The sequence below is a fragment of the Daucus carota genome, chromosome 4, assembly GCF_001625215.2.
Source record: "Daucus carota subsp. sativus chromosome 4, DH1 v3.0, whole genome shotgun sequence".
NCBI lineage: Eukaryota > Viridiplantae > Streptophyta > Magnoliopsida > Apiales > Apiaceae > Daucus > Daucus carota.
The window spans coordinates 27,694,988-27,718,852 of record NC_030384.2 but is presented as its reverse complement, the minus strand read 5'-3'; the positions used below and the strand labels follow the sequence as shown (position 1 = coordinate 27,718,852).

The 23,865-nt window shown below is 31.8% G+C and overlaps 1 protein-coding gene across 1 annotated transcript; it reads left to right on the top strand.

Moving 5' to 3' along the window:
- The first annotated feature begins 70 nt into the window (after window positions 1-70).
- Window positions 71-6,401, top strand: LOC135152279 (SKP1-like protein 21). The gene is made up of 8 exons (XM_064092145.1): window positions 71-168; window positions 3,883-3,955; window positions 4,620-4,841; window positions 4,979-5,170; window positions 5,285-5,395; window positions 5,528-5,612; window positions 5,991-6,142; window positions 6,276-6,401. The coding sequence occupies exons 1-8, from the start codon at window positions 71-73 to the stop codon at window positions 6,399-6,401; spliced, it is 1,059 nt and encodes a 352-aa protein (XP_063948215.1).
- Window positions 6,402-23,865: the final 17,464 nt, after the last annotated feature.

The following is a 23,865-nucleotide window of genomic DNA, read 5'->3' as shown; positions in this document are numbered from 1 at the left end:
GGAAGACTCTGAACTAGCTGTGTCTCCTGCAGAAGACACAGCTAGTTGAGAGTCTGTGGACCAAATCCCGATGAAACCAGAAAATGATGATATTGATGATGATATTTCTTTTGATTCTGCTAATGCATTTAACCATGTTCAATCTGAACATGAACCACTTTATCCGGGGTGAGAAGGAGTTACGAAGATGAAGGCTTTGGTAAAGTTATATAACTTGAAAGCAAAACACCAAGTATCAGATGGTTGCTTCTCTGAACTTCTATTGTTGGTTGTTCTATGCTCCCGGAAGGCAACACCTTCCCTTCTTCATTTAGTGAAGCAAAAAAAAGCTTGTGCGCTTTAGGAATGGAGTATGAAAAAAATTCACGTATGTCCAAATGATTGTTTATTGTATCGTGGAGAAAAGGATGAAGATGAGACACGTTGTCGTGTTTGTCAAGCCTCTGGATGGAAGTTGAACAAAAAAGGAGAAGAATTAGAAGGGGTTCCAGCAAAAGTTTTATGGTATTTTCCGTTGATACCACGTTTGAGGACTTTATTCAGTTCTGCACAAACAGCCAAGGACTTGAATTGGCATGACACGGAGAGAATAAATGATGGTAAGTTACAAGAGCACTTGGTGGACGTGTATTTTGGCCGTGACGTCACTTTCAATATTAGAGATTCAAAACATTCAATTGGAATACTAAATTTTGAAAGTCGTCACAGAATGTGCAATTCCGTTCATCCTATTTAATTTTGTTAGATTTTTTTAGGGGTATTTGTTTATTTTCATTTCACTAATGACTTTTTGGATTATTAAATAAAGTAGACAATCCGAAAATATTACGCAGACGTCTTCAGTAAATCCTAATTCATTCTTTAGTGTGGGTGTTATGAATATAATTTTATTCATAAATGACTTCAACACAAGCAAGTGGTAACTTACTTAGTAAGAGCAAAGATCACTTTATGTACCTGTATTTTGGTCATGACACCATTGTCAATATTAAAGTTCCAAAACAGTCAATTGGAATACCAAGTCTTGAAAGTCGTCAGATAATGTGCAATTCCGTCCATCCCAATTAACTCCATTAGATTTTTTGGGGTATTTTTATATTTTCATGCCACTAATGACTTTTTGGATTATTTAGTAGAGTAGACAGTCCAAAAATATTAGGCAGTCATCTAGAAATCATAATTCATTATTTAGTGAGGGTGTTAATAATTAAACGATTAGTTATGATATATCAAAATATTGTGTAACATTCGGGTCAAAATATTGTGTAACATTCGGGGATTGTATGCTCTATTCAATAGGATAGAAAGTTGTTAGATGAACAAAAAAAATCAAATATCCCCCAAAAATCTACCAAGTTGATTGGGATAGACGGCGTTGCACATTCTCTGGCTAACGAAAAGTTTGGTGTTTCAATTGATTTGTTTTATATCTAATCTTTTGTCTTTTTTGGGTTATATCTTGTTGAGTACGTTGTTATAAAGGTTGTTAGTCGTGCTCATATTTTTGGGATGTTGGTGTGTTATATTTAGATATTTTTGTGTGTCTTGATACGGGTTTCAGTAGTTTTTCGTAGTACAGTTTATATGATATTTTGGGAGATCAATAAGACTCACATATTTTGGGAGCATTTATTACTCCAGTATCAATTAATGTAACTGAGCATTTATTACTCCAGTATCAGTTAATGTGACTGATAGTTTTCTTGTCTCACAGCTGATGTAGGTCAGATTGCTCAAGAAAATTCACCCGGGAGATTAAATAAATGCATATGGCTCATTCTTTTGTAGATTATATAGATTTACTATCTGTTATAGATCAAAAAACGAGGGGTGTGAGCGATTCGTGCTTTGGACTGGTCTCGGTGCGAGATGCCTACGTATCTTTTGCTTGGAGAAGAAGAATCAAGTCCAAAACGTAGTTCTACTTGTGAGGGGTAGAGCCCTTTATGTAGATGTTTCGGAGTTAGAAGCTGAATAGAAGTATGATTCCAGGTATCAGACTTCTTACCGAAGTATGCTTCGGAGCAAGAGATAAGATAGAACTCTTATCCTTGAGTGTTGATGTTTATCTTGGATTCTCGGACGTTTATCCATGAGAGTTAGTTACATCGCTAGACTTAACTTCGTAGCTGGACCTTTATATGGGCTTCGGTCCCAGTGGAGTCCTTCTCACAATCCATATATATATTTGGTTTGGACCGTTATTGGGCCAGAGCTGGATTTCACATAGTTAAACTGGTTGTTCGGGTCTTTGTTGGATCGGGCCGTAATATCTAATTAATATCCAATCCCTATCACTATCCAAAATAATCCTTCATCAAAAACACTACTATAATCTTTATCCATTCTTCATAATCGATAAGTATATAAATATACGATCATATATTTCAATTACTTTACCACACTATTGTGACATTTGAATTTTTAAAGCAAATCCATTTTTTAGAGCTTATTTTTGAAAAAAATTTTCCGCCCCTTGATCATAGCTTCCTTAAAATCAAGTTACATAACCATAGCCACAATGGTAAATAATGTTGCAGAGCTTGTAAAACTGGGTTTGTTTGATTATATTGGTTGTACCCCATTTTTTAAAAGTATATATTTTCCAAGTTATACCACCTGAAAAAGAAAAAACTAAAATCTCTAGAAGTAACATGGCAAGTTTCATATTTTAGAGTCTACAAGATTAGTGAGATGACCTTCTGGTTTGTAGGATACTTTTTATTCTTGGGATGTAAGATACCTATATCTAGGCGGATGTTTGAAAAATTGAGTAGTCCAAATCAATTTCAAATCTTTCTAAGGATAATGTATTTATAAACTCCACCACCATATTTTAAAGGAATTTTAAGTAATATTCGGTATTAAGGATCCTTAATACCGAATATTATAAATAAATTATATATATATATATATATATTACTTAAAATTATAAATGAGTACCATGAGATTCTAAAGAAATATTTAATATACTTGTTAAATACTAATGAATATTTATTGTTATGCTATCTTTTAAAAGGATTATATATTCTTTAGAAGAATATTAAACAATCTTTAAATATCTAGGATCTCCAAGAATGGAGAATCTTCTAATATCTGTGATTTATGTACTTTTATTATTTTTGAGGCTTAGTAGCATTTCTTTTTCATATTTAGTCAGATATATTTTGGGTACGTGTTACATATTTTAGTGAGAAATGATATAAAAAAGATTGACACAGTATTAGAAAGGTATCTAACTTTTTTTATTATTACATTATCCTATATTCTATTTTGACATCTAGACTTTTTTTAGATATCTTTTTTACAACTACCATATATGGGTCAATTCATTCTACTTTTATTATCTCTATCATTACAAATTGTTTCACCATTTGTGGAGTCATTGTTTTAAGTGAAGCAACCATTGTTCTTCTGCAACAAAACATCTGGTTAGTGAGTCTCAAGATTTCTTTTATTCTGGTTTTTATAATGATGTACTACTGTTTTGTTATTTACCATTAATAATATACATATCATAATTTTAGTAATTAAGAGTGTTGTTGTAGCAAGTATGGTTATTTGTTTGACTTCATGGTTGAAAACTTTGTTTACATCTCCAAGTACATACAAATATCTCGGTCTTTCACTCCAATATCCTCATATAATGAAAAGTTTTTAATTAATTATTAAATTTGACATAAAAATTTTCATCCCGCTACAAACTACTTTTATTGGATTTGTTAACATCATCTCTCTTTGACACCATCACTCATGGGTGCAAATATAAAAAATTCATGAGAAAGTGATACATGATTCATTTATATATTTATATGTAGTGTTATAATAATTATATTATAATATAGACATTTGAATATAATATGATTCGCTGAACGAATGCAGGTTATCAAATATGCCGGTCACTCTTAACAAATCCTTATTGTCAAAATTGGAAAAAAAGCTTAAAGAAGAGGAGGTAACAATAGTTTTCTCATTGTATCACTTGAAATTCTCTTTTTTCTCAATAATATTCATGTCTTTTTATGTCCAATATTGATTTGATCAATAAGGGTATACATTTCTTATTTGTTTAGACTATGTGCATGAAAGTGAAATTTTAAGAATGAATACCATAATATTATACTCTCTTAATTTAACATTTATAATCATTTTTGACTCTTTAGCGTGGTAAAATCATATTAAAATTTGAGTGATTTTAAAAATATTCTTCTATTATGTTAAAATACATTTTAAAGTGGGTAAATATATTATAAAGATGGAGTAAATAACTCACTTCAAAATTTTATAAATATAATGTTATTCATAAATCACTATTGTCTTTTATGGTAAAAATAAATACCTAGTATTTTTAATATCCTTGGTTAATACTAGGTAAGTTTGGTCTGTTCTTTTGTTATTATCACTAGTTTATGTATGTTTAAAATGCTCAAGTCTAATTACACTACTCTTGCCTAGGGGTCTTTAACAACATATGACCAGTGCCAAGCATTTCATGCTCTACATGAGTTATTCCTCAAACTACATTAGCAATTCAAGTTTTATAGGGCCATTAGTATACATTGTTGGTGTTGTTGTATATGTTGATGAGTTAATGTCTTGAGATGGTTTTTTACTAACAGGCTGCCAAGTGCACAGTATGGCTTCAAAGTGCTGAGGGAGACATGATAGAATTAGAATCTGATCTTTGCTGGTTCTCCCCCATATTATCCCATTTATTTAATTGTGGAGTTGGGTTTTCAAGGAGCAACCCCATTTGTCTACCTCCAAAAGTTGCAGAAGAGGGAATGAAATTGTTAAGAGATTACTTTCGATTCTTTAATCAACCTAATCGATCTGCCGAGGTTATAAGCCCCTTTGCTTGTTTTTTCGGGTTAGGACGGGCTTCCATGCCCGACTAACACTCATTCTCATTTTTAAAAAGTCTGAAAATCAAGGATAGAAATAATTTAAAAGTAATATATGTTTGTTTATTGACCAGGAGTGCGATTTGTTTGTTGATGAATTTGTGAAGAAGGACACACCGACTCTCCTAAAGTTGGGTCATGCTGCCAATTATCTTCAAGTGGAAGGGGCACTGGATACAATCTGTGATGCACTTGCTCAAAACATTGGTGGCAACTCCCAGGGTCTGAAGAAAAATTTCATGAATTATTTTGAGAAGTGTGCAAAGGTTTTTTTTTTTTTGACTTGCACCCCCATGTTAATTAAGTACCTGTTTTTGGATGCCATGTTCCCTTTCCTTTTTTGTGTTCCGTTTTTGTGTTGACTTTATCCATTGATACAGGAACAAGTGCTCGAGCCTAAAAAAAATTTGAATGGTGATTCGCGTATTAGACTTTCAAATAAACTGTTGGCAAAACAAAAGAAAGAGCTCAAAGGCCTACATGATGTAAAGGTAAAAATCATACATCATCGGTCATCTTTCACCTGATTAGCAAAAATATTCATATTATTAACAACTTGAATATATTCCTTAATATCTATATATTTTCATCATTCTTTAAATATTTTCTTGTTGGTTTGATAGAAAGGGGAGGGAAAAGACCAAGCTCATAAGCATGAAGAACGTTCAATTGATGACCTCATTTCTTTTATTAACCAGGGAGATGGAGGTATCTCTATTTTTTCTAACTAATTTATAGCATGCGTGCCTTATATTCTCTTGAATAAATGCAAATCAACATTTTCACATATTTTATATTAGCCATTCTTGAGCTCCTCCTCAGGTTTGTCTAAATTGTCAAAGTAACTAATACATCCTAAAATGATATCTACAATATACATGCATTTATCTTTTGTTTTCTCGAGTAGAAAGTAATGAGCCACTTTTATAGTCTGCATATGGTTTAATTGCCGTTTTGAGTTTTTTTTAAAAATTTCTTAGTACCCTAGTATTCTTTATTGTAGTTTTAATTAAAGATACATGGTGCTTTTTCTTTTTTAAATTTAAAAAATGCGATCATCAAATTTTTAATTTATCATAACGGCAGATACCAAGGGAACTGGCACTTTGAAGCAAAAGAAGAAAAAGAACCGTAACAAAGGGAAGGAGAAATTGAAAACTTCTTTTGATAGTGTCATCCCTTCATCTGTAGCATCAGCTACAAAAAATGTCACTGACAATGGTGAAGAGGTGAGCCAGGTAATTTTCAATTTGATATTGTTGGTTATTTGCACTGCTTCCTAATAGTGTACTGTGTTGTTTGCTGCCTGATGATATACGTCCGGGGTTGATTCTTAGTATGTAATAATTTGTATATTCACACTCTTTTCAGGACATACATGCTTGTGCTTTTGCAAACCATAGTGGTACAACTACTGATTCATTAAATCTATTGGGTACTCAAATTGAGAGCTCTAATGTTGAGGGTGACACCGATGATGATAGGTTTGGCTATTAATACTTTTGTTTTCTTAACATAATATCAATCAATGCTAGATTTAATGGTGACGGTGACACTGATGTGGACTTTCCAATATTTGTTTTCTATTTTTGAGAGCTTTAATGTTGAGGGCTTGACTCTGTGATGATAGGTTATATACCCCTTTTAACAAAAAAAGTCTCCACTGTACTCATAAAAACCTGCCTTCATTGCTGGTTGAAACTTTTTGCCGGCATCAAACTCAAGTCCAGCTTTCAAGCTTTATTACTCAATTCTCGCATTTATTTTCAACCACTACACACAAAAAACAAGCTCACATCCATAAACTAGTTCTTGTTAAAGTTTCCTAGGTTTAACTTGTTAACTAGAATGCTATATTGCATCTTCTCACATGTATTTTTATATTTCAAAATAAACATCCTTTTCAATTATTCTCGATAATGTTATGGTGTTCTCCTTATGCTTGTCAAAAGTAACAATAATAGTGTAATACATGCTGTCAAAACTATGTGAGTGTTACTTTGTTGTTATTTACTGTATATTTTACCTCATATACTTTTATTTTCCACCCGTAACATGCTCTCGTCATTTTCAGGGAATTGGTGGAGGCATTTAAACGACGACTAACCAGTATTGTTTGTCCCAAAAAAAGGCTCACTCTTAAAGATGAAATAAAGGCACTCATAAGGTACAATTTTTTTAGAAATCTTTGATTTTATATTAATGTTCTTTAAATTTTCTAAGAGCATCTCAATGGTGCTCTTAAACCACTCTTTAAAATATAATATAATATGTGGCTTTTAGTGAGTTATGACATTGAATAAGATGACAACTCCAATGCTCCTCTTTATACATACTCTTTATTCATATTTTATTCATATAAATGAGAGAGAAAAGTGAAAAGAGAGACAAAGGTTGGATGTGAAGTGGGAGAAAAATTAATATAATATTGATGAATAAAAAGTTAGGAGATACTAGAGGCTCTCTTTAAAAGAGAGGAGAGATGATAGGCTCTTAATTTTTTAAAGAGCTTCTAGGAGCCCATTGGATCACTATTTTTTGATTTGCTCTTTAAATTCAAGAATAAGAGCTTGTTTAAGAGCCTCATTGGAGATGCTCTAATCTAGTCCCTAAAAGTTTTTTCCATATAGCTATACTTATATGTTAAGTTTCTCTAGGGAGGGCATTAATTCATTCAAATCATTTTTTTAATATTTTTTATCTTGTTGTCAAAGGTTAATTCAATGATAAAATAATTATATAGTACAAGTTAAGTTATGTGTGTTGGATTACTATAAAATTTAATCTTGTAACATTAAACATGAAAGTCTTAATGTGCTTTTACACGATGAGATGATGAATGTATTACCGGAAATGGAATAAATTTCCCTCTTTTTACCCTCAGGTTATATCTTGATTTAGTTTATTGCCATCATACAATTTATCATATTTCATGGTTCCGACTCAAGCATGATAAATTATTGCCATCATACAATTTACCATATTTCATGGTTCTTTTTAATTAGGCTCTTACATGATGCCAAAATTAATTTATAAATTCACCAACACATTTGCTCTTAAAAAGATTCTCTAAGAACTGTTATATCTTTTACTAATTTAAACATTATGGTGTCACCTTTACAAACAAAATTCTTATGTGTGACAATTATGTTTGGAATTCCAGGACCAGACTACTTTCCTGCCTCATGAAAAATAATTTTTCTATGTGAACACCTCTTGAGAATAGCTTATGAGTGGATGCTTTTGATGTTCGAGTTCATATATTGACAGTAAAATTGGTGGAAATTGGTTGTGAAGAAGTACACACAGGCTCGGCCCAGAGGGAGGGTATCCAGGTCCAGGTTCGAAAAATTAGGTCCAAAAATTGTACAGTTCATGTATTGTTACTAGTATTACATCAGTAAGAGGAAAAGTAACTTAAACTTTTTATTATTTTAAACTCATGTGCATTCACAGGTAAATATAATCAAGCATCTGTTTAATCTTTTGTTTTTGTACATCCAATAACATATTAACATGACAAAGTTGTTTTTCATAGTTATTATTTTAATTATTGTTAAAACTTGGTTGTTTTCAAGTTATTTTATTATTGAAGTAGACTAAATTTGAGTTTCCATTACTGCAAGTTCTATGCTATCAAATGTAACCAAGTAAAAAAAATTATGGTCCATTCTCTTTTGGCCCTCAAAAGGTATGGAACGGCGGTGAGTACATATTAGAATATTATTTATATCAATTAAACAAGAATAAGGTAGAGGTTTTGATATATAACATGTCAAGTTTCATATATTATAGTTTCAAAGATTAGTGAGAATGCCCGGGTTGAACCATAACCAATATGGTCTTATAGCTTAGTTATTCAATTGGTTAAATTAACTTTTGTCTCATCATTCATATGGTCATATACACAAATATATTCCATTAGTGCAAACATTTTTAGTTACCGAAAGAAAAGATTCCTCTTAAATTTATCAACAGATTATATATCTATTACTTTCCATCAAATTAACAAGCAGATTGTGCTTAAAAATACAACATTCTTAGATATTTTTTATGACTCTTCTGTTTTGACCTTTTTTAATGGGTCGTCACTATTTCTTCTAGACACATTTCCGTTCCATAATTACAAATGATAATAATTAAGAATCGTTTTTTCAAAAAAAATCCATTCATCACATAATTTATTCCTATATTATAAGGCACCTTTTGAGCATTTACTTCATTGTAGAGTTTGAAGAGTAGATTGGTCTTGAAAAAATTATATTTTGGACTTTAATAGGTAAATAAAAGCTGATAAAAGTTTAATGATTGCTCAAAAGTGTTTGATTTTTAAGAATGATAATGAGATTTACTTCACGCAATTGGGTATATGGAAAAACCACATCATTACCATGTGGCTGGTGCTTTTACTACTTGATTGATTATTTTCATATGATGCAAAAGAAAAAAGGAAGCAAAAATGTTATCATCTTGCACTAAATGCAATTTACAATACAAACGCCCGAACTCATTGCAAATTGCTGCTAAGGCTTGGGAGTATCTTTCACAATAATGGACAGCTCAGAGTAGGTTATGTGGAGCACCTTTACAACCTCCAGTTTTAGGAGAGAAGCAAAAATGTTATCATCTTGCACTAAATGCAATTTACAATACAAACACCGGAACTCATTGTAAATTGCTGCTAAGGCTTGGGACTATCTTTCACAATGGTCGACAGCTCAGAGTAGGTTATGTGGAGCACCTTTACAACCTCCAGTTTCTGGAGATGGTGCGATTTTCTGGGAGAACCGCTACAAAATGAAGTGAAGATCACAGTGATGCAGCAATATTTGAGTCTCATGGAGTTACGGGTATAAGCTTGGTTGTTCGTGATCATGAAGGTCAGCTCCTCTCAGCTAAAACCAGATGCTTCCCTGAGGTCATGCACCCAACCTTCGCTGAAGCTTTATCAGTAAAAGAAGCATTAAGAAGCTTTATCAGTATAAGCTGTTTATTATCTAGGTCCCTATCAATTTTTATCAATAATGTGATCGTTAAACTTTTAAAATTTTCTAATTAATTTGCACCATTTCATTAAAAGTCAACTAACACACATTAGTCGATGCTTATGTGGCAAATGAAAAAATTAAAACATTAAAATCTGACTTGTACCTTATGCGGAAAAAAAATTAAAATTAAAACATTAATATTTTACTATTACAAAATAAAATTATTTTGGGGCATGCACAACTACCGAGTTGGTACAAAAATATTAGAAAAACCTCTCAAAAAATAGAAGCGCCCATTATTCCCATTAATTGTTCTTGAATTATTTCAATTCACACTCATACTTCGTTGGCATTCTCTTCGTACCTATGGCATGCTAACCTCGAATTCTCCTTGGATGTTGATGGGTGATTTTAATGCTATGTATTCTGAGATGCCTGCTATGCAAGAATTTGAAGATTGTGTTAACTTGATTTAGGCGCAAGACTTGTCTTATTCTGGTATTCATTTCACATGGGCAGGGGGTCGGCATGGTGTTGGGGCTGTTAAGAAATTAGACAGAGTGATGGCCAATATGCATTCGCTTCAAAATTTTGAAGGGCTTCAATCAAAGTTTCTTCTGAGGGGAGTTAGTAATCGTAGCCTAGCCATAGCGGACTTGCAGCAGAGTAAACGGAAGTGTAAGAGACCTTTAAAATTTTATAATTTTCTGGCTTTTCGTGATAATTTTTTAGAATTGGTTTAAGGGGTATGGATTAAAGTTAGAGGAGGAAACGGTTTCTGAAACAGAAGGCTAAAGTTCGCTGGCGGCTAAAGGTGGGGGATAAAAATTCTAAATTATTTCACAGGAGTCTTCAAGTTAGAGCGATGCAAAAAACAGTGCTCGAAATTACTAATGAGGACGGAGAAGTTCATCAAGGGAATTGTATGAATGCCCACTTTGTAGAATTTTACAAGAAGCTGATAGGTACAAGGGATGATTGTGACTAATGTTTGAGGTTGAAGCCTTATGCTAATAAATGAGAGCTTTCTTCTGTTTCTGATTTGGTCATGGAGGTCTCTAATGAGGAAATTAAATATTCTTGCAATGGAGATGATAAAGCTTCAGGTCCGGATGGTTATTCTGCATTTTTTTTAAAAGCGACGTGGCTGTTGTTATTGGAGATGATGTGTATGCGGCACTTAAAGAATTTTTCATTACTGGAAAGTTGCTTATAGAAATGAACTTAACTTTGATAGCTTTAATTCCTAAGACGGATCGGCCTACAGTGGTTGAAGAGTATCCCCGATCTCTGTATTGTGAATTATAAGTGCATTATTAAATCATTGCTAATCGTATTAAAGGTTGTTTGTCTAATTTGGTAGAAGATACTCAGAATGCTATTATTCCAGGGCATGGGATTAATTATAATATTTTACTTACTCAGGAGATCTTGAAAAATTATAGGGCTTTTTTTATTCATAACCAAGTTTAAAAGAATTTTTTCGAAAATACTACCACCTTCTAAAACAAATTGCAAAAATACTATATTCCTAAAAACATTTCCAAAAATACTATCTTTTTGAAAATATTTCCAAAAATACGGTGGTTGCATATGCAACCATATATGCAACTGCAATTCCTTATTTCAAGTTCCAGTTTTCAAATGTCATTTTCCACCTCATCTTTGGAAATCAAAAATGATATTTGAAAACTGGAACTTGAAATCAGGAATTGCAGTTGCATACATGGTTGCATATGCATCAACCGTATTTTTGGAAATATTTTCAAAAAGATAGTATATTTGAAAGATTTTAGAGAAGATAGTATTTTTGAAAATAAGATTGAAAAAACAGTATACAAGGTAAATTCCCAAAATTATAATAGGCAGGTGGGTTTTCCTGATGTGCATTTAAGATTGATATTAAAAAAGTTTATGATAGTGTTTGGTGGGAATTTCTTATTGATGGACTATTTAAGTTACAAGAGCACTTGGTGGACGTGTATTTTGGCCGTGACGCCACTTTTAATATTAGAGATTCAAAACATTCAATTGAAATACTAAGTTTTGAAAGTCGTCAGAATGTGCAATTCCGTTCATCCCATTTAACCTCGTTAGATTTTTTAGGGGTATTTGTTTATTTTCGTTTCACTAATGACTTTTTGGATTATTTAATAAAGTAGACAATCCCAAAATATTACGCAGTCTTTAGTAAATCCTACTTCATTATTTAGTGTGGGTGTTAATAATAAAAAATTTAGGATATATGAGAAAATTGCATAATATTTGGGAGGGTGTCTGCTTTATTAAATAGGCTAGAGAGTTGTTAGACGAACGAAAATACGTTAATATCTCCAAAAAATCAATGAGAAATTGGGATAGACGGAATTACACATTCTCTGACGAATTTTAGAATTTGATATTTCAATTGATTGTTTTTTCGTTTTTTCTTCTAGTGATTCGTTGTCTGATTCGTATTTTCTTGTAGTGAAACTTCAAAACTGAAACTGGTGTCACCACGAGAAGTCCAGGCACACAAAACGTACTTTACTGTTAAGTTATTCATAAATACGGGCTCTTTCTGAAAAATGTGGAGATCAATATTGATGATACGAAGTCTTTTCAGTATTTTATCCATGGGGTTATGCTTTGATAACTATCCTTACCACAACAATTATCTGAGAACTAGAAATACTCCAAAAAATTGCAGAAATTGCTGAAGCTATATAAAAAGGCAGTATAGTCTATTCCAATGACATGCGAATGACGGTAAAGAAAGCATTTTTATACTAAGACTTTATCTTTTGTCATTACCGATGGTTTCAACACTTTTTTTTAAAGGAAATCCGGTTTCACCACTTGAATACTAGAAAATAACATACTTAAAGAATTTGTGGTTGAAAAAATACATTTATCATTTTGTTCTAGTAAGATAGGACAAAAATTGCTACGATTGTCTCCTCTAATTGTTTTCCTAGAATAATTTCACCTTTATCTAGTTGAAATATATTTGTGTTTATTATATATTTTTTTTTGATTTTAGCATATATTATAGATCTCCTCGAGTTCTCAGTTTTGTTAACTTCTCTGTCAGATATATTTTCTGAGACAAACAGAAAACCTGTTCACCTGTTTCATTTACTTAGTCTACTATATGTTGAATAGCATGATGTTTTTGTGAAACAATCTGTTATAAACGAACAATCAGAAAAATCATGCATGTGTGTGTAACAGACTCTGGATACAAACAACAAAGGAAAACCCAAAACTAAAGGATACTGAAATCTTAAGTTTGTGAAATTGTCTTCTCAAAGCGTTATAATGCGTCCCAAGATTTTTTCAAAATAAATATCTTATCAAAATGAGTCGGTGTTGTTTTATATTTATTGACTGCAATAATGTATTACAAACCGTGCCAAGTGATGGTGTATTATTATAGAGATGGTTATGCACACAATTTTTACATTAAAATTTTGTATGACTTGTAGAAACATGAGATTGCTAGGTATGTACCTTTTACATAGAAATTGTAGAGCATCAAATTTTTGTGTTGATAAATATATACATTCATTATTTGGTTGGGGATATTATTTAACATCACTTTTTTGTACAATCAGTGTCTTAGAGAAACACAACCGACACTATTAAATAATTTTGTCCTAGTTGTGTAAATAAAAGAAATACAAAACATTAATAGAAAACAAATATTTTCTATACAAAACTACAAAGTTTTCCGAATAAGAAACAATTGAAAAGTTTTATTTGTTTCTAAAAACATTTGTGGACTCAACTATGTAACAATAATATTGATTAATATAATTCTGCAAAACTAGATATAAAATTATTTCTTTAAGAAGAATCGTTGTCGTCACCATGAACAACAACACGTGTTATTTATTACTCCCTCCGTCCCTTTTTAGTTGTCATATTTGTTTTTGTGCCGGTCAAATTGATCAAATTTTGATTAAAATTCATTAATATTTTATTAATGGATAAAGTAGAAAAAATATGTCATGGGAAAATTTTTTTAATCTACTTTAAGATGTAATTTTCAGTTTTTTAAAATAAAGAAAGAGTGACTTAATATCTTTGGTCAAAAATTAGTCAATTTGACCAACAAAAATATAGAATTGTAACAACTAAAAAAGGAATGTAGGGAGTAATTTAAAACTTTTAGTCATGTTTGACTCTTTAGTGGTGAGAGGGTACTAAAATTTGAGTAATTTGAAAAATATTCTTTTGTAATTTAAAAAACACATTTGAAAGTGGGTAAAATATACTATAAAGATGGAGTAATTATTCAGTTCAAAATGTTATGAATATAATCTTATTCATAAATGACTATATCACTCATATTAAAAATAAATCTGGAACATTTATAATAGTATCATATTCATTAATATTCTTAATCATCTTAATATCTATAAAATATATCTATATTAAATTCAACTATATTTTTTCCAAAAATATTGGTGAATCAAAGTTTTAATTATAAATAACTATGACTATTCTCTGTATATATATATTTGGTCTATTTTTTGTTATCATTAGCTTGCGTTTCATGAGCTACATGAATTATTCCTCAAACTATAATATCAATTCAAGTTTTATGGGACAATTAGTATAAATTGTTGGTTTTGTTGTATATTTTGACGAGTTACTATCTTGAGATGATTTTTTTACGAATAGGCTACAAAGTGCACACTATGGGTTGAGACTGCTGCCAGAGACATGACAGAATCAGAATATGATCTTTTCTGGTTATCCCCAATGATATGCCATTTAATTTATTGGATTGTGGAGTTGGGTTTTCAAGGGGCAACCTCAGTTGTCTACCTAATCGCAACCATTGGGTCTTTAAATGGGAGAGGCAACCATTGCCTCTTTAAATGGGAGAGGGGACATGTCATCCGAAAACAGGTACTCAACATGGTATTTGAGATCATAATACGTGAATAACCATTCAAATTTTTTTGAGGCACGAGCACTTGTCCCTACATCAATTGACAAAGCAACACAAAAAAGGACGAGGGAATATGTCATGTGAAAATACGTACTTAACGTGGTGGGTGCAAGTCAAAAAAACCTTTGCGCACTTCTCAAAATATTTCATGAAATCTTTCTTTACATCCTGCGAGTTGTTACCAATGTTCTGAGCAAGTGCATCACAGATCGTATCCAGTGCTCCTTCCACTTGAAGATAATTTGCAGCATGAGCCAACTTGAGGAGAGTGCATGTGTCGTTTTTGAGAAATTCATCAACAAACAAATCGCATTCCTCGTCAATAAACAAATATATATTAAAATTAATATATGTTTGTTCATTGACCACGAATGCGATTTGTTTGTCGATGAATTGCTCAAACAAGACACACGCATTCTCCTCAAGTTGGCTCATACTGCAAATTGTCTACAAGTGCAAGGAGCAGCGGATACCACCTGCCATGCACTTGCTTGGAACATTGGTAACAACTCACCGGATATAAAGAAAGATTTCATGAAATATTTTGTGAAGTGTAGAAAGTTTTTTTTTTTGCTTGCACCCACCATTTTCAGTACCTGTCTTGAAAGAATACATCACAATTTGGTTTCAATGAGGGATAAGAAAATAGCATATGATTGTACAGTTTCTTTTTAGAGATAATTTTTCTTCTTCTATAGTTTAATTATATTCTATAGAGTAGTTTTCTGAACAGATTCTTGATCTGCTTAAGTGCTCATTCTTGTCCAAGGCTCCTCTGTCAGAGATATATTTCGGAAAGTGCACCAAGTCACCGGTTACAATCATTCAGAATCGAATTCGGACAGAGGATACTACTGAGAAGAAGATGACAGCTAAAGTATTTGTGGCGCCGAATTTTCACTTTTATGGAAGGATAGACCTTACCTTTTCGTTTTATGTAGATGTAAAATGAAGAGGATTAACAGGGATGAAAAAGAGAACGGTGAAGTGGAGAAAGAATGGGCCTAGTTTTGTATCATATTTCAGGAACGAAGACCAAATATATCTCAGGTTCGTAATTTCTCATCTAAGAAATATTATTGCTGAATATTGCACATCCATATGCAAAAATTTGGATTGAATTTCACTTTTTGTGTAGTATTATTAAAATATTATTATAATATATGATAACATATTTGACTATATGATATGATTTGTTGAATGAACACTGGTCATCAAATATGCGGGTCACTTTTAAAAAATCCTTATGGTCAAAAATGGAAAAAAAAAAAAAAATAGAGGGAACATGAGGTATAACAACATTGTTCTCATTGTATCAATTGAACTTTTTAATTTATTTTTCATGAATAATGTTATTTTCTTTTTATGTCCATTGATTTGATCAATAAGATTATACATATCTTATTTGTTTAGACTATGTGCATAAAATTGAATTTCAAGAATGAATCTAATAATAATATTTTACTCTCTTAATTTAAAATTTATAGTCTTGTTTGACTCGTTACTAGTAAGTGCGAACTAAATTTTGAGTGATTTTAACAATATTCTTTTGTAAATTAAAAAATATTTTCGAAAATGGATAAATATATTATAAAGATGGAGTAAAAATTCATTTCAAAATGTTTTCAATATAATCTTATTCATAAGACTATAGTCATTTATATTGAAAATAAATCTCGAGTATTTTTAATAGTATCATATACATTAATATTCTTATTCATCTTAAAATCTACAAAATATAATCATATTAAACTGAAATATTTTTTCATAAAGGTTGAGTAAATGAAATTTTAAATCGTGATTCAACGTTTTAATTATATGGGTGGCGATATCCTTGGTTAATAAGTACTATTATACTCTATAAGTTAGGCCTATTTTTTGTTATCATTAGTTTTTGTATGTTTAAAATGATTATGTCTTGCACTAAGTATGGGTGTTTAAGAACATATAACCAATGCCAAGCATTTTGTGCACTGCATGAATTATTCCTCAAACTACTATATCAATTCAAGTTTTATGGAAAAATTAGTATATATTGTTGGTCTTGTTGTATATTTTGATGGGTTACTGTCTTGAGATTGTTTTTTACTTGCAGGCTACAAAGTGCAGACTATGGCGGTATGGCTTCAAACCCCTGCCCGAGACAATATAGAATTAGAATATGATCTTTGCTGATTATCTCCCTATGCATGATATGCCATTTATTGGATGGTGGATTTGGGTTTTCAAGGGGGAACCCCATTTGTCTACCTAATGGCAACAATTCCCTCTTTAAATGGGAGAGGGAACATGTCATCCGAAAACAGGAACTGAACATGGTGGGTGCAAAGTAAAAAAAAACATTTGTCCACTTCTAAAAATATATCATGAAATCTTTCTTACACGAGGTGAGTTGTTACCAATGTTCCGAGCAAGTGCATGGCAGATTGTATCCACTGCTCCATCCACTTGTAGACAATTTGCAGCATGAGCCAACTTGAGGAGAGTGCGTGTGTCCTGTTTAAGAAATTTATCGATAAACAAATCGCATTTGTGGTCAATGAACAAACATATATTAAATTAATATATGTTTGTTAATTCATTGACGAGGAATGCCATTTGTTTGTCGATGAATTTCTCAAAAACGACACATGCACTCTCCTCAAGTTGGCTCATGCTGCAAATTGTCTACAAGTGCAAGAAGCAGTGGATACGATATGCCATGCACTTGTCGGAACATTGGTAACAACTTCGAGGATGTAAAGAAAGATTTCATGAAATATTTTGAGAAGTGTAGAAAGGTTTTTTCTTTTACTTGCACCCACCATGTTCAGTACCTGTTTTAGGAGAAAATACATTACAACTTGGTTCCAATGAGGTATAACAAAATAGCATATGATTGTACAATTTCTTTTTAGAATTACTTCTTCTTCTTACTATAGTTTAATTATTTTCTAAATAGTAGTTTTTTTCTGAACAGATTATTGATCTGCTTAAGTGTTCATTCTTGTCCAAGACTCCTCTGTTACAGATATATTTCAGAAAGTTTACTCCTCTGTAAAGGTATTTGTGCAGAAGTCGGTTAAGAAAATATAGTTAGCTCATAGTCCGCCTCCTCACTATTCCTGTTGGGAAAGCCATTAGTATGTTTAATAAAGACCTAATCCTAAATTATCTATGCACTCATGCTGATCATATGTTTCCTCTTACTGAAGAAACAACTCTGGAGAGTACAAATACTATCTAACATTCTAATTTATTCAGACTCTAAAGAGCAGATTCCGCGAGAATATACATTTCAAAGTCCAAAGGATGAAAGAGGATTTGTAAGAGGATCAACAAAGTTTATGGTGACAGATGACTTGGTTGTTACAATATTACCATCAATGTCTTGTTTCTCGTATTTCCAAAGATTGAATGTGGCTCCGCGTGATCATATTGAGGAACAGGTGATGAATATCGGCATGGAAGAGGTAATGAGAAAAGAACTTTACATAAGTTAGAGAGTGGATAGACGAATGAAAAGACCGGCCCTAATATTCCAAAAAATGTAACAAGTTAATTAGGATAGACGCGATTGCACATTGTGTAACAAATTTTAATGTTAGGTATTTCAATTAATATTTTTTTTAAACTCCGATATTGAAACTGGTTTCACAATTGACAGGTACACAAAGTGCACTTTACTCTTAAGTAATTCATAATTAGTAGCTCTTTATGAAAAATGTGGAGATCAATTCTTTTTAGTATTTTATCCTGGGGCTATGCTTTGATAACTATCCTTACCACAACAATTATTATCTGAGAACTAGAAATATTGCAAGAAAATTGCAGAAATTGTTGAAGCTTTACGATCAACAAAGGCATTATAGTCTATTCCAGTGACATGTGAATGACGGTAAAAAAAATCATATTTATACTGAGACTACATCTTTTGTCATTAGCATTTTCATATATTTGCTAACAATCTGTTCTCAACACAATTTTTTTAAAAGGAAACCAGGTTTCACCACTTGGAATACTAAAAAGTAACAGACTTAAAGAATTTGTGGTTGAAAAAATACATTTATCATTGGTTCCACTAAGATATGACAAATATTTCTACGATTGTCTTTTGCTGTTCTCTTTTCTTAATATAATTTCACCTTTATCTAGTTAAAATATTTTTCTGTTTATTATATATTTTTTCTCTTTGAGCATACATTTTAGATCTCCTCAAGTTCTGAGTTTTGTAGACTACTTATCATATGACGACATATTTTCATATGTTGTCAAATGGGAAAACCAAAACAATGATTGAATTAACAAATTTCAGACTACGTCTTTTGCTGCAGGTGTCATTGGTGACAACTCCATTTTGAACCGATGGCCAACAGCCTGAAGAACGTCATAGATATTGTCCACAAACACTCTATGTAAAGGATGAAATCTGGAGCATAGGAGTCAATAATGACATACAATGCATAAAAAAAAATGAAAATCAAACTTCCTTGTTGTCAAGTACCATTCTACGTCCCCTAGCTCGCCAAATTGCTTCCCGTATTTGATTTGGGTCCATGGTATCTTTGGGCCACAATTCTGCTAACTGTAAAGCATAAAGGACTCAACCTTTTAGTACAGATAATGAAGATAACAATTTAAGAAATAAAGCAAGCAAATCTGCTGAGTAATATATAAATTATATATATACAAAGCCAGATAAGAAATTGGTGGAAAATATACCACACTTAAAAACTGAAATAACAAGATTATACTGAACTTCCAATTCGAAAAACCATTCAGAAAGTGTGACCTGCTTTAAGTCCTCTTTTCAGCAATTCTTACCAAATGAAGTCTGAGGCAAGGATAATTTGCTTGATATCCTTTAGTAAAATGGCAAATGATCGAAGCTGATGGATACGAAAACCAGTAAGAACTATAAACACCTAAAATTAAAATTTAATCTTTTCTATTTTTATGTGATAGCGATCTCCATACATGACATCCACATCAAATTACTTTTCGAAGAGTTGAATAATTTAGAACTGATCCATCAGAAAGTAAAACGGGTTAAATGGCGTTTTGGTCACTCAACTGACCGAAAACTTGCAATTGGGTCATCCAACTCAAAAAGCTTTCAGTCACATCATCATACTCCTAAAAATTTTCGTTCAGATCACTGGCCGTTACAACCCGTTAAAAATTTGACGGAAAGCTGACTACAATATTTATAAAACTCATCAAAAGTCTTGGACCCCAGAAACATAAGTTGATATAATTATAAAATTGAACCTCAAAAAATTTGGACCTAGAGACATATTTTAGTTGTAATTTATAATTGACAGATAGGTCATGGGGCCGACAATTAGAATATGATCATGGTAAGCCCTCCTCATAGCACCTTGAGCTTTTAGGAGAATTGGTCATTTAACATATGTTAGAGCAAGTCCAATAGGTTTGCTAAATCAAGTCTTAAATCCAAAAATAGGGAATATGGGATAAAATTGCACTCCAACACTATGCTAGTGATGTGCTAAATCACTAGCACAAGCCTCCCCTTCCCTATTTTTAGAATATGCTAGCCACTTCTAAACTATTTTTATCATTAAAATATTCATTTCCCTCTCTTCTTTTTTCCTCTTTCCCTCTTTTTTAATGTTATTATAATAATATGGAATGGATATAGGGAGTACTATTGGAGCTCATGTGCTAAATCTTGTGCTAAATCACTAAGACATATTATTTTATAATATTTTTAGGGATCCTCTTAGCATAGTGTTGGACTTGCTCTTATGCCCCAAAAGATGGGCGTCCGTGATCCACTCTCGACCCATAAATGGGCTTTCGAGTGAGGGGGAATGTTAGAATATGATCCTGCTAGGGGATGATAAATTGGCAGATCAGATATTCTCTTCTAACCAATTTTTTATGATTTTTTTAGAGTGATTGACACTTTGCACCCCTTATGTTTAGCCGCTTTTTCAATTTGGTCTCAAACAATTTTTTTTGGCAGTATGCATCATAAAGTTTGAAAAGCGCTTCGCTTTGCACACATTGACCACTCTCCGTTTAATTGACCGTTAAAGTTAACAGACATGTGATTTACACTTTGCACCCCACAGTTTTAATTTTTTTTCATGATACCCTGATGTCCGATCATTTCGACCAAATCCTTTTTAGTCTGTTTGAAATCACTGCATTTTGCTTTCCTAGCATATATGTCCTCAAGTATCATTTCCTTCAATATTTTCTGTAAACAAAAGACAATTCGAACAAAACACGGAAACAAGAGTCACTACAGAAGGATCGATGTTGACCTTTGTAAGAAATTAGAAAATATATGTACACTAAGTCACCAAATTATTATCAATTCTACATCAACACATCTTTTGCCAATTCTACATGTGGTACACCTCTCTTTATAAGTGTCAATTACTTTATATATATGTTTTCTAGGTATAATAGTAAATTTGGAATTATATGTTTTATGTGGAGCCAATATTTAGAATGTTCTTCAATTTTATCAATAATAAGTCAATTAAGTTATATTATGCGAATATCTATTCCCAAAATTAGTATTAATGTAATCCTTTACAATCTGTCAGCATCAGAAAATAATATCTGAAATCGAATATTTAGAGACTGAACAGCTTAATTAGAAGACATAAATTGTGCAACCATGTGCAGGACTTTGAATAAAAGTTGATGGGATAGATTAAACAGTGACACCCAACTGATATGGTGGTAGAAAATTTATATTGGGGATAATATGTAGACAAAAAATAACATTTCCTAGTTGGCTCAAAAGTGCACAATGGAAATAAGACAATTCTACCAATTTTGTTGAGAAAAGAAAACTAACAACGAAAACACTATACAACCTCAATCACATTTTTTAATTGCTATTTTTATAGTATCAATATATTTACTAAGAATTAATCTAATGTATTTGTAAACACCATATACATAACTTATCCTCATTATGAATTTCATTCTTCCCTTCAAAAGTTTGTTATTTTTTTTATCTAATAAAGACACTAAATATTTAGAGAATTATGCAGGAGGAAGATAAAACACATGAAAGTGAACAATTCCCCACCAAACCCAAAAAGGGTGAAACATAGCCATGGTTAAGACCACCAACCCAATGCTTGTATTAAGCCTATAACAATCAATTATATTCTTATTTAATCTTTTTCTTTTCTCACCCACTTATTTTTCTCTAAAGATATATTATCCTCATTCAAACGAATTTTTATTCAGAATTTTGTTGAGAATAGAAATTAGATTCCATTAGTTTTACTAAAGCTATAAATATACATCCCTCCTCTCATCCTCCACTAATTTCTTTCCTCGGCAATATTTGATACACATGCCTACAAGTATGTTGTGTTTGGATGGGATGGATTAATTTTGATAGAATGAAATGAGATTAGAAAGACTTAATGCTTAAATGTAAAAAAATAAATCTTCAGGCCTTATTTTGTCCCTTTATCTTCACTTATTACATTCCATTGCATTCTCCCACCACAAAATTATTCGTTAGACACAAAGGTAAATAGAAGCAATAAAGAGAAGCTTGTTTTCGAACCCAATTAATATTTTGGCATACCAAAATTTGAAAAGAAAATTTAGTTACTATAAATCCACTACAACTCATTCTTAACTACTAGCTTACGGTCGTGTCAAGGCACTGATTTAAATAAACTTTTTAAAACTTATTCATTAGAACTATAATACTTTTTTATTTTGTTACATTATCATCTCCTAATTTATTTACACTAATGTTATTGTTATGGATCAAAAATCGAGGGGTGAGCTTCGTGCTTTTTCACTGCTCTCGTGAGTCGAAACTCAAACGAGGCCTTACGAGATGCCTACGTATTCTCAGCTGGATGAAGAATAAGTCAAAAATGTAATTCTAGATTTGAAGCGTAGAGCCCCTTATATAGTGATCTCTAGTTAGAGTCTGATCAGATGTAGGATCTCAGGTGTTAGAGATATTGTAGAAGTAGGAGATTGAGTTTGAAATAGCATAAGACTGATCATTGATCCTTATCTTGAATTCTTGGAGGTTATCTAGGACTCTAGATAGTCATCTGAAAGTCAGAGTCTTTGTAGGATTATTGAAGTGCTAGACTCATCAATCTGACTCCTAGTAAGATTAGGATTCGAGGTTCGGGCCTACGGACTGGGGCTTGTGCCTTGAGGTTGGATATATAGCCCATGTTTCTCAAACGTGGATGTCCAACGGGCTTTTTATTGCCTCAATTTACTGCTATGAATTTTGGATGATTGATCACGAACCCGGGCTTCGTTCTTGGGCTTTTATCACACTTGAGCTTTTTATAATCCAATAATTATTAGGATTAATTTCAGACCCATCTGAGTTATTTAGATATAAAATTTTCTATTTATTAAAATCTACATCTAATTTTAAAATTTGATTTCTTCTAAAGATATTATTTTAAGATACATGTTATGATATAAAATTATTTGAGAAATGATCTTTCTTATTTTAGTAGAAACATAATGTTGTTTTATGATTTCAAAAGAGATGGAAAAAATATACACCACAAAAATTTCACTGTTTCGGTCCTTTTATTATGTTGCATGGACACTTTTTTAAATCCTAACAATGAGTGTGGCTTAATTCTGAGCAGGGTTTGTGTTTATCACGGCATTGCGTTATTCATCTTTATGGCAATCTTGTTAACGGCGGAGCTTGAATTAAATTCCATATTAATATGGATTTAACTAATAATATGAATATGAACGGCTTATTATTTATATTATCAAACATAACAGGGATTTTACAGACTTGTTTGGTAAATAAAATTATTTCAATTTTAAAAATTAAAATGGATAATTATGTTGGTTATGTGGCTTCATTCTCAGCCGGCTATGCGTTTGGCATGACAGTTATCACCACATCTTTCATCTTTATTGCAATTTTGTGAAAGACAGGCTCAATCTCATTTGCTATTAATACGTATTTGGCTAATGATATCAAAATAAACTCTTTATTTATTTATATTTTGAAACATGATAGCGATTTTATAAAGAGGGTTTC

Coding starts and splice junctions, on each gene's coding strand:
- LOC135152279 (XM_064092145.1), top strand. CDS start 71: ATGAAACCAGAAAATGATGATATTGATGATGATATTTCTTTTGATTCT. Junction 5,171..5,284: donor ATTTTGAGAAGTGTGCAAAG/GTTTTTTTTTTT, acceptor CCATTGATACAG/GAACAAGTGCTCGAGCCTAA. Junction 6,143..6,275: donor ATGGTGAAGAGGTGAGCCAG/GTAATTTTCAAT, acceptor CACTCTTTTCAG/GACATACATGCTTGTGCTTT.